Below are 13119 nucleotides of genomic sequence, written 5' to 3' on the forward strand. Positions count from 1 at the left end.
ATGGTATAGACAATAGTTTAAACCAAAAATTAATAACAATTTTAGTATAGTTATAAGTAGGAATGTACAGTTAACTCGAGAATGAGAACTTATTGGTAACAAATTGTTTTCTTGAGAATTCAATAGATAACAGTCAATTTGTTACATAATCGTCTTTACGAACTATAACGTGTCAATACGAAGTTTCAGATATTAAATCTTTCAACATATACATTATATGTTGAAAGAGAACAATTCCGTATTTGCTTAACATATGCTATTACTATCCACAAATCACAAGGCCTTAGTTTTGGCAGTCCTCTTCTCAACATAGCCTCCTCTATATTTAATAAAGGGCAGGTTTACGTTGGACTCTCCAGAGTTAAAACCTTAGATGGAGTACGTCTTAACAATTTTGATCCAAGTCACGAGAGCTCTATTGTACAGTACAACCATCTGTGGACGTTATACCGCCCCGATTTGCCCAAAAATTCCTGATACTGAATTGGCATTGCACTTGAACATTTAAAAGTTACAAGAAAATATAGAAAATAACACAAAAAAAAGACAATTATACCCCGTAAATATACGAAAATACAGTAATTTATCAAAAATAATTTGGTATTAATTTAGTTATAAATAAGTACCTCGTATAATTTATATACAAAAAGTAATGATATCCCATCAAAAACATAAATGTGAAATGATAGCCGAGTTTAATATTATGATATATGCCTTGATTGTTGACTTCTACGACAAAAAAGATGAGATCTAAATGGGTGCCAAGTTCAATGGTCTGTCCTGAAATGTATTTATAACAATATAAAATATCATTTCTTCTTATAACTTACGATAATATACTGTAGCCTAAGGTCTAACTTGGCTAGTTTTCATATACGAAATATACTGTAGCCTTCGCAAGTTCTAAACATGTTACTTGTCGGTTCCTATTTTAATATTAATAGTAACTAGCAATCGAAAGTAATAATTGGTATATGAGAACTGGCCAAGTTAGACCTTAGGCTACAGTATATTATCCTAAGTTATAAGAAGAAATGATATTTTATATTGTTATAAATACATTTCAGGACAGACCATTGAACTTGGCACCCATTTAGATCTCATCTCTTTTGTCGTAGAAGTCAACAATCAAGCCATATATCATAATATTAAACTCGGCTATCATTTCACATTTATGTTTTTGATGGGATTCATCTTATCATCCTTCACTGGTAGGGCACCAGCGTATACCGACAGCGCAGGCGGCTGCACCATTCCATTAAAATAATATTTTGTAAAATGTAATTATTGTAAAATAAACAAATAAATAAAAACCACTATATATATTGTATACCTAAGCCGGTTAACTCTACATTGTGTCGTCCATGTGAACCGAGCAGACATAACACCCGCGACAGTGACCAGGTGTTGTAATGCTATTAATATCAATTGAACATTGACCGTCTGCCACTCGCGCATCCACCATAACTTGATCCACCCCACCTCCTCCAAGGAACGAAAATACCCTACCCAAAGAGTGCCTCCATATCAAGGCAGAGTTCAATATAAACTAGTCGCGAAATATTTTATGAGCCGATTTCCGACGTTGGAAGACTAATGCGATTTTAACACTAATAATGGCTTTCCGTATCGTCACTACGTAGCCTTATAGGAAACAATATATTTTGCTGTTGTCATATTTTTCAACTCGTTAAGATATCGTACTTATATTAATGGTATTAAACTGTCAACCAAATGTATGTAGTAGGTGTTTGTGAAGAAATCAAAGGAACCGCTTAACAAGTTTACAACTTCTATCATGTGCTTCAAAGTCAGAATAATCAGAAAATTTGTAGAGTAGTAAGGCTAGGAACAATCTGTGCACCTACTTATACAACGATAGATTACAAACACATGTTCAAACTTATAACTTAAATTAATGAGTGACCACTAGCATTCATTATTTTTTTTACATGAAGTTTCATATTTAATCACAATTAAGATATTGCTAAATTATTATTATTGTCAACCTATACAAATGTGTACTAAACAGATAAACTTGATAAATTTATAACAACAGATCCAATTGTCAATTCCACCGCAGCGCTCCATCACGCCAGTCAGAAGCACAGTCCCTTCGTTTCATCACGCGCTGCCTCGGACACGACCAGAGGCATCCGACCGAAAGAGTCAATAAGGGCTGCAAAAGAACAGGGGTTGTTTGCCGAGGCCGATCTGTTTGCCGAGACGCAATTATATTAAGATTACATATTTATCTCCGTAGACGGACCGATTTCTTATACGGGCTTGTAGACTACACTAGAATTATACAGAGTTGATAATACACTCTGAGTTAATAACTTTACTTATATTTTTTCTTAAGAAATTGTTTAATGATATTTTCCACTGATTTACGGATACTCACTCAGTATCTATGTACGCAGTTAAAAGACTATAGGTGCAGACTTTTCGAAGATTTTTTTTTAATTGGAACAAAGAAGCTGTCTGCCCAAGTTGTGGTAATTAAATAAACTGCACTATAGCTAGCGTCATCATATGACGCCCTTGATGCCTCATCACTCATGCCTTGTCTTTTTTTCTGTAATATTACTGCCTTGTCTCACCCTTCAATCAAAATATTGATAACAAAGCAAATTGTTTGTAGGTTTAAAATAAGCAAGACTGAGAGTTCTTGCAAATGTTAGATACATTTTACAAAATCTACATCGGTGTACCGTAACATGAGTACCTACTAATACATATAGAAATAATAAAAAAAAACATACGAAATAAACCAAATTAATTCAAAACATCCAATGAAAATCCGTATAAAGAGATAATCTGACCATAGAGATAACGACAACGTGACTAGTTGTATTCTCGCATACAATAATAGAGCAACAAAGCGCTGTTGTTATCACTTGTATGTATACATACAAGGATCGCGCTATGTCACGACCCTGCAAATGTGCAAGGTTACATTACATAATAATAATGATTGGTGCAGCAGGCATGAAGAAAAATAACAACGTAAACGGAAATCATGGTGACAATTTCAACCATTCATTATCGTAACGGGTTATTGAATTATGGTTTAGGTTAGGTTAAATTTACAAGGTTTTTTACAAGGTATCAAGAGATACCTTCTTTGAAGATTTGTAAATTTAATATCATATTATTACACCTATGAATATTTACAAATACTACAAAAATGACATGTGTTTTTGAAATAGACACAAAATTAATAGTTTTTCAAAGAAACAATACCTATATGAGTACTTACGTACGTTTTAAATAGTCATATGTTTTTATTCTATCACTCATTCGGAAAACAGATTTAGCGCAAGAAGAAGAATAAGGTTTGGTTATTATGTTGTTTCTAGGCACTTTAATGACTCATAGTATTCTTCTTCAAAATATATTTTATTCAGGCTCATTAATTTATCTTGCTTTTACAAACGAAATCGAAACAAAATCTGGTATGTACTGCTTAATTTTAGTGCCGAATTATTTCCACAACTAATTTATAACGCTTGATAACACATCGTCCATTCTTAGGTTTCAAGTTAGGTATTAACAACTCTAGTAATTTAATACTTGGTCCAGTACCATCGTTTGATCTGCAATATTGATTCTAAGATCAGTGGCTGTCGGACTCTCGCCCGATCTTATCATTATTTTAAATGTTCTATCCTCTGCAATAAGTTCACGAACTCGTGGCCCTTCCGCCGCCGGACTAAATGAGATTTGTATAGCTGACAATTTGATTTAGTAGCTTATGTGTGGGGGATTTCGCCAATCTGTGTATATCTAAAATGGATAGGGTGGTCTGATTGCACAAATAAAAATGCGATTTCTCGATAACGCATAGCCAAAACAAACACATACGTTTCTCGTGTACTATTCGGTTTAATACTATATTTCAAATTATACTTTTTTTTATAAATAACAAATAAATATATTTTAGGAGTACTTGATAGAATCTAAAATGATCTATGTGACCTGTATTAATAAACTCGTCTACTACTCGGTCCCCAGAATAAAAAATGCCGAGCTCAACTTCATGTACTTATATTATTAAAAGAGGATTACGAAGAATAATGTCTACTTTCTTGTTAGAAATATCATAGAAAATACCGCAACACCAATCGACTAATATTGAAATAATGTAAGACTTAATTTTAAGCATTAGTTTAAGACATAAGTAAATGATTACCAACGAAAACAAACAACAAGCTTACGCAACAATAAGTTTGATTAACTCTTTTGACACTGATATGTAGGTAGGTACTTTATAAATGAAATATATTATAACCATTAAACGTTTCCGGATTACTCGAAAGCGTTTGATTTATACCTGGTTCCGTTCGATTGCGCCCGCGCACCGGTTGACGCCCCACCCTCGCCACATGTCATGGGAATCGATTACAATGACTGCGGACAGTTCGATCGATTGTAAATCGACTAATGATTATTGTTAGTTTTTTAGGGTATTGCCTTAACATAAGTTGGAATTAAACTTAATTCAATTTTGTCCATAATAATTATAGTATCTCCTTCCATAAAGAAAACTACTTTAATAAGTATAGAATCGACACTCATCGATCTAAAATAAACACCTACTAAATAACATCAGCAGACTACAGAACTACAGTCCAATTGAGTGACTTTTTTAAAATTAGTTGAAAATTGACATTTACTTAATAAAACTTTACTCAACTGCATTTGGGATAAAAAATAGTGTTTAAAACATTACACAACATTTTTATTCCAAATAAAAAAAAACACTTCAAGCTGTCGAGAGATATCACGATTAAAAACTATTATGAAATAAATATAGATAATAATTAGGTATATACCTATTCTTATTTTTTTTTACTTTGGGACAAATCAATGGCCTACCGCATCTTATGAATCTGGTAAAAATAATCACTTAAATTGAGAATATATTGATAAAAAATCTACAACTATGTAATGTGAGAATAAACATACAAAAAGATCATATCGTCAGAACAAAATGTAATTAGTCTTTTTTAAACCACACATCTCTACACACAATGCATGACACTTATCTCTGTGCTGTTTATCTCATAACTTGTCTTCGTTAACATTTTATCAGGTCTTGAGGTGTGGTAATATACAAGTGCATACCTAGCGGAAAATTGTTAAATTACGGCTTTTTCTCGGTATTAGTTAATGTTATGTTTAAGGTGGGAAGTTCGCGTGTGGCATCCACCGGAGCGTTAACAATAACTACCAGACTACCAGGGTCGGATAAGATACGAGGAGTAATGTCCGATGCACTTGTGTTCACACCTACAGACGCAGAAAACGTAATGTATGCACACATAAAGTCAAATTATGTTTTGGTTAGCAATTAATTTAAAAAAATTAAGATATTATAGCAACAGTAAGCATATTACTTACTGTAGGTAAATTCGCTTGCTAGTTTGATTTCCAGTCGGGACAATTTACGAAACTACATGTTCCTAGTGAATTTATCACGAGGGTTTCCTGTAGGAACCGCGTGATGGCCAATCTGACATTGCTAACCCTATAAGGGTTATTAATCCACATTATGAACAATCCCCTTCCCTCTTATGTAATATAGTTTAAAACTAATTACTATTAGAGATTGGTTCTTTATAAATTATAATTTCCATTACTGATAGTGTTAATATTCTTTCACGCAGCACAAAAACTACTGACTAGTTCGTGTTTTTTTATCTTGAATATATCTCTAATCAACTAAGCTGCTCTTTGATATAGGTAGGTACACGGGAATTATAGATAGTGTGAGTACCGGGTCTACGAAGTTACAGAATTTACCTATAAGTGACTTCAATTTTGACTCATTATTACATATTATTTACAATTATGCATAAAATTAATTATACATAGACATATTTATTTCTCTGAATCCGCAACAAATTAATTCATTTCGTATAATAAAATACCCACTTTAAATGTATCAAACCTCACCACCACTTATTATTTTATAATTTGACCACAGCGTACGCTAATTACTTCGTAATATAAAAGAAAACCGTGACAAAGTACCAGTATTTAATAGATACCCAAGAGTCATAATAAATCGCCGGTTGATATAAAAATGGCGTTTCTAGATCAATCGCAGGATAAAAAACTCACGGGACGTAAAGAAATTACAAGTATAATGATCGGTTGTCGCACAAATGACAACTTTATTAATCAGTCAGTGTGACCGAGGTGTCTCCCTCGAGGTGTATCTTGTTATTCCAAGTCATGGTGCGTAGCTGCAAGTGAGTTCCTAATTATACATTTTCCTATAATTATTTCGTAGTCAACGGAAGTCTTTTGTGAGTTTATTGTTCTTAAGTGTGTGAAATAGGTCTATACAAAATAAAGCAGACCAGTAACGTTGGAATATTAAATGACTATATTTTGTTAGCCCCAATTCGATATTTGCAAATGGTCAATTGGATAGGTATAGATTCAATAATACGCCACTCAAAAAGAAATGTGTACAGGTATTTATATTATCATATCTACATATAAAAAGTCCCATAAACTCTAAACAAACATTTATATTAGAAGAATCGAGGGTCTAATACTTTTTTATATTATTATGGATACATTTATCTGTCTACGTAATGATATAGATAGATAATTTATAAAATAATAATTCATTACGACAGCATCACCTAATAAACCTCACCTCACGTAAAATGTAAGTAGGTAAATCAAGATGTCCACTCGAAAGCAGTTGGGCTACTACAATTGATTCATTTAGTGCTTTCAAGAAAGTAATTCTAAGAAACAATCATTAGACACAGGTAGAGCAATAGCATCTGTCAAACTTTATATCCCTTAAACTCAATACTACTAGTGAACTTTTTATTATCACAAACAATGTAGAAAACTCTCTATAAACCGATTATATTAAGGATTAACGACACTACTAGCAAACTGAACTGAATTCAATCACCTACTTTACATGAGTGCAAAACATTCTCATCTCGTGATAAAACTCAATAAATAATAGAGATAAACCCAACAAACAATATCTACTGTGTCGAGTACTGTATTCGAATATTATTATCGATAATACTCGCACATCTCGAATTCTCATGACTTCTTCAATGTACAAATTAATCGTTAGAAACAACTCAGCGGCGTATCGAGACACGTTTTTGCGATACCCATATAATGACGTGCTAACTACAATTTCCGTGTAAATTCAATTGTTCAATGCACTGACATGGCAAATTGCTCGATAAATGACTCTTTGATCCTTGCTTTCTCATGTTTTTGCTTCAAGGCATAGTAAGGTTAGGCCCCATTCACAGACTATAAACTTTACAGACCAAATTAGACCAGAATCACTATGCAACTAAACTAGTAACAAGTTGCAATACCGCATAGCACTATCCAAATGTATCATAAAAAAAATGGATGGATTATATAGGATTAGTCAGAAAGGGTATGGTCACCTGTTACCTCAATAGGTAATAACTAATATACCTATGCCCACGTAGTATTATTTTTTAAAGCAATTTTGGGTGACCTTTGTTATCTTCTATACCAGAAGTCACCCGAACTAGACTCTGAATACTCCTCTGCGTGGATACCTTAGTGCCATCTATTTCAGTCGTCAAGCAGAGTGCTCTGTAAGCTGTGTCGATTATAGGAATTAGGCAGTAAAATTAAAGACATGCTATATGTCATGCCTCTTATCCATATCCGAGTCCACTGGAATGGCCATGATAACGTGATGTCCGTAATCATTACATGTATTATTATTAATATTGCACGAAGGTTATCGCTTACAATCAGCGATATCAGGTCACATAAAATACAGCACAGACGCAGGATCAGCAGTACATAAAAAAATTGAATCAATTACCATTGACATAAGCCAGAACAGAAGTCCTTAAGTATAATTATTGCTTAATTTCATTATTTGTCTCATACATGAATTGCCATTATGTCTATCTGTCTTCATTAGACAGATAATGCACAATCACTGTGGTAAAATAAGCCTGGGCTCCGCACCCGGTATGGACGCAGGGCGTCCATCCAACTTTCGCATTGAATATTCGTTTCGTTAGTTTTGCATGAAAAATAATAAAGGTGTATAGTGTACAGGTTGAAATTTTTTTGTATGTAGTATTTAATATTTATGACAGAACGGCTTAAATATAGAACTTCGCTAGCCATGTATTTTATCAGAGTTGACAATCTCTGCCTGGAATGGAACTAGAAACCGATGTTAACTTGCTGCATAGTCGCTTAACGTATAAGATTAAGATGATGAGTTATAAAAGTTCCAAAATATTCCTTATAATCCGAATGGTTGGTATCTGTACCCATTAGGAGCTGTGTAATGAATAATAACAACAATATTCATATTAGTTGTCTACCTAATTTTTCAAACCGTGTCTTATGAAAATATCTAAATAGGAGCAATTTCTGAAGTAACGCATTAATTTACATCCGTACGGCAATTCATTTTTATTTTATAGATTGCACTGGCCTGATATAGTAACTTAAAACTATGTTAACCAGGAATTTAAAACCCACTAAATCTCTTGTTGTAAATCATAACATCAGCGTTATAGTTATTTTTTATTTTATACGCTACGTTTTATACGTCTTTTATTTTATATATTATTTATACGTTGTACTCGTATGCTATGATCGTGTAAACCGACCATACGAAATCGTTTGACGTTTCACATTGATAGTATTTTGACAATTTTGACAGCTCCAAGAATTTAGAGTTAGGTTAACTGTCAATTGACAACAACAGCTACTAATTATAATAATTATAAACAAACATTTTAAAATCAACTTTCTTTTATAATAATATTAATATAATAATGTGTGTACAAAGTTTTAGTACTTATTAAGTGACTTTAAAATTAAAAAAGAACTGTTCAAAAGTGCACTATTCTATTATTATTACCGGGTACAAAATACACGCGGGAAATTTTGTTATCATTAAAATATTGAGAGTTAATCAAAATAAACTATGTCTACACCTTGCGAACTTTCTGAGGATGAAGACCCTATCCAAGAAGCTCTTATTTTCGAACAAAATATGTCTGAAGACACAGTTTTGATAAGCAGTGATGATGATTCATTAAGTGCCACAACTTTCGACGAAAATGAAAGTATTAAAATTGAAAACGATCTTCCAAATGTGAATATAAAAAAAACGAGATCTGATGTCATTAAAATTTTATTCCCGAATAGTAGTAATAATAAAGAAAATATTGTAACTAGTGTAATTAATAAGGTACATCATAGACCTTCACAAAAAAAACTAGACGATGTTAAAAATATCTCTTCTAGTCCTAAAAAACCCGAAGAAATATCACCAGGCATTAACAGGATGATAGAAGGCATCACAGTGAACTTGCCAGTCAAACCTTATGGATGTCAAGTGGCTTTAATGTCCAAGGTGCAGTATTTTTATTATTATTATTAGATCAATAGCATTATTTAATATATATACCGCCACAACTGTCTCAGATGGGATGGCCACAGGTCTACTATTGATATTGTGGTGATCGCAATACTTGATATGTATATTTTGCTTGGTATATTTTTAATCAAAGTGACAATGGGTGAGCCTACTACCAAATTATGTATTTTCTTTTGTATATAATTGACAATTCAAAAATATACAAAATATGAAATAATTCATGAAATAAAACTTATTAATCTTTTCTTATTTATTTAATTAATTCATTAGCACTTTATGATTTTTCAGTAATGTTTACTGTTATAAACTAAACTGGGTAAAACAGGAGTTAATAAGCAGTTAAATACAACAGTAGTACAATAGAAAGTCCAGAATTAACCAATAATATACTTTATTCACATAAACATAATGTTACACTTCAATGCAATGTTTTATTCTATATATTCACAGAGCAGGTTCACCGTAAAAGATGGGCAAGACACTTGGTGTATGCTCTTTTGTAAACAATAATTGTTGTTGTACCAGGCACATATACTTATAAAAAATGAAACAAAAAATTAGGATTAAAACAGTAATTAGTATTTTTAAATTAATTAGTTTAGCCCCTATACCAATGATATAAAGGATTATAATATGTCTTTAGACATTTAATTTGTAATACTTCAACAAAATTCATTATCTCGATTTTAAATCTGGGTGGTCGATTTTAAAACAATAAACAATATTGTTTTACTTTTTTTAGTCTGTGTGCAATAAAATGTAAAGTTGGGGAATGGGATTAGTAATGTAAATTAATAACAGCATTGCTTGCATTGTACTAAGTCTGGTTGACATCCATGTGGTGCCCTCTGGAAACCATCGTAATAAATTTCTGATGAATTTACCACTATGGGCTAACTAATAAAAATATTTATTTATTATAAATATTATACACCCTTTTATTTGGGTTGGTCAGTATAATATGTTTTTATTGTGTATTCATTATATAATATTTTGTAATATGTATATATTATACAAATTTAGTTATAAAGGTATACCAAGCCAAAAGCCTTTGTCTCATCAATGTATTACCATAGTTTTATAATTATATTTAGAGATTTCCACTGACTTTTTAAATTAAAGTCATTCAGTTTTGTGTATACTTTACATGGCTATTAGCATAACCTGTATATCTAACCATGGGATTCAATTATTACAAACAAGAAGCTTGTTTTCATCTCTTACTACCGGAGATTATTAGAGTTTACAATTGGTATATTAAATGTTAATGTTGTAACCTTAGAACTATGGTAATGCAATGAGTAATGGAATGAGTCAGTAAATAAATCTATTTGTCAATTGATTTTATCAATCAAGTTACTAATTTCATCATAAATATTATTGAGTAACTCTGAATTGAAATTCCAGTCAATTAGATATTACAATACTTAATGAAGGACAAATATAGATAAGCAGACTATAGGCAGTTGCTATAGACTTATCTGTGGACATGTACAGTGTTAAATATAAATATGCATATATTATATATCACAATAATCTTGTCACATCAATTTCTGTCTGATTACTTTCTTCAGTCCTATTTTGAAATTTCAGATCATAATCTCGAAACTACACAAACTTTATAAATAACCTATTTCAACATATATTAATTTAACATATGTTTCCAATATTGAAATTTAAATATTTTAAATCTCTTTAAGACCAAGAAGGATAGACATTCCACTCATACTGTCATAAAAACCACAATGACTTGGTCATGACTGTATGACTTAAGAATAAGAGGATAAAAAGAAAGAAGAAAGAAAATATTATGCTTATTTGATACACATACGTGTAGATATTTAATTTTGTTGCAATTCTTTCCTCTGCTTTTATCATATTATATTGGTTCTGAAGACTAAACCACAGTGATAATACTAATAGGATTAATTAACAAGGCTAACCAAATAAATGGGCCAAAGATAAATTGAATATACTTATTTATTATTATATATCTATATTTTTCGTTTTTAGATGATAACAGCTATAAAGAAAAATCAAAACTGCCTGTTAGAGAGCCCCACGGGTACAGGAAAAACACTGGCGTTATTATGCAGTGCTTTAGCTTGGCAAAGAGCAGAGAGAAGTAAGTAATTGTAATATCTTATTTTTTTATAGACTAATTAGTGTTCTAGGTAAACACCTCGACTTCAAACCTCTAAACCTTGAGAGGCCATGTTTTGCCAGCAAAATGGTCAAATGCGTCGACCCATCTTACGGTAATATACGATGTGCTATGCTGATAGTATGAGCGTCTAACAATCCCCTCGATGCTACTAAATATAATAATATTGGGGGGAGGGGATGTTAATAGTGTGGACTAATAACCCCACTGTTGATCTTCACTTGGTTCCCTGGAAAATATTGTGATAAATTCCTGGTAAATTTACCACAATTGGCTAAGTGACCAACTTATCATCCTCCACTGATGCACCGCTAGCAAAAATAGTTAGCGCAGGTAGGTGCACTATTCCATTACCATCCATAAGAATAAAATATATATTAAGTTTATTTGTATAGATTCTTTGAAGCTATATAATATAGGTTCGACGCCCTCGGTAGTACTTCACACCGCCGTACTTCCGATAGTCGTGGATTTGATTTGGCCTCGCCTGGCACAAATATAATATTTACGAAAGAAAGTCTATGTATTTATCACTTATCTAGTACCCATAACACAAGCTTGAGGTAGCTTAACTTGGGTCTAGATGGCGCTGTGTAAATTGTCCTGACATTATTATTACTATAGGTATATATAGGTTTACAACAAAGTGCTAGTCATCGTCAACCGATTTTCCTAACCGAGGTCACAATTTTCAATATCCTCTAATCATTCTTATAATGGTTGTTGGGTTGGACCTATACAATTAAGCTTATCTGATAACAGTCACACAATTTTTTAATCGAATCCTAAAACTTTGTGCTCATAAGTCTCCACGAAGCGAGCAGGTGAGTTAGTGACTGGAATTTTGGGGAAGATATTATAAGGAATTTTAGTAAGTAAGAATAGTGGCATTATGGTTTGATTATTTTTAATAGACCAATGATGACAGTTTTTGCAATTCTTTAATGATGCGATGACTTAAATAGTGTTTTGGCGTTTTCAGAAATTAATATTAATTACCGGTTTTTATAGATTACACTAAAATAATGTGTAACTGTTTATTTAATACGTATGATAATATTTATCATACGTATTAAATAAACAGTTACAGGATTGTAGTAGATATCAAAATTAAAATTATATAGATTTCACTAAAACACAAATTAACTGCCTCATTTATAAAATAAAACGCACCATAATATGATGAACGTGGTTTCGTATCCATTCTTCGTTGCTAAATCTGTATTCTGAATAAAAGTTATAAAAAATACGTCCCTGGTTTATTATTAAAAGGTATAGAAAACAGGCCATTTTGTGGGCATAACAAGTAGAAAGCGCCAATTGATCACAAGTGTTCGCGTGATGCGTGCCTACTTATAAATCATACAAGACTGTCGCCCGACAAGGCAACAGCCTAACACGAAAATTGCGCTTCGCCAATACAGAATGCATTTATAGCATGCAACCAGCTGCATTTGATATGTACGAAACTGATATTTGTTGAGAATTCCTTTGTACAATGCAAGTT

The 13119-nt window shown here is 32.1% G+C and overlaps 1 protein-coding gene across 1 annotated transcript in view; it reads left to right on the forward strand.

The window, feature by feature from the left end:
• The first annotated feature begins 8794 nt into the window (after positions 1 to 8794).
• LOC131844853 (Fanconi anemia group J protein homolog) overlaps positions 8795 to 13119 on the forward strand; it is a 72966-nt gene continuing 68641 nt past the window's right edge. The window contains exons 1-2 of the mRNA XM_059193835.1: positions 8795 to 9424; positions 11462 to 11573. Of these exons, the coding sequence (XP_059049818.1) occupies positions 8993 to 9424; positions 11462 to 11573 (544 nt within the window). The 5' untranslated portion in view covers positions 8795 to 8992. The remainder of the gene's footprint in view (positions 9425 to 11461; positions 11574 to 13119) is intronic.

This window comes from Achroia grisella, unplaced genomic scaffold, assembly GCF_030625045.1.
Source record: "Achroia grisella isolate CSIRO2021 unplaced genomic scaffold, CSIRO_AGI_Agris_v1 utg109, whole genome shotgun sequence".
Taxonomy (NCBI): Eukaryota; Metazoa; Arthropoda; class Insecta; order Lepidoptera; family Pyralidae; genus Achroia; species Achroia grisella.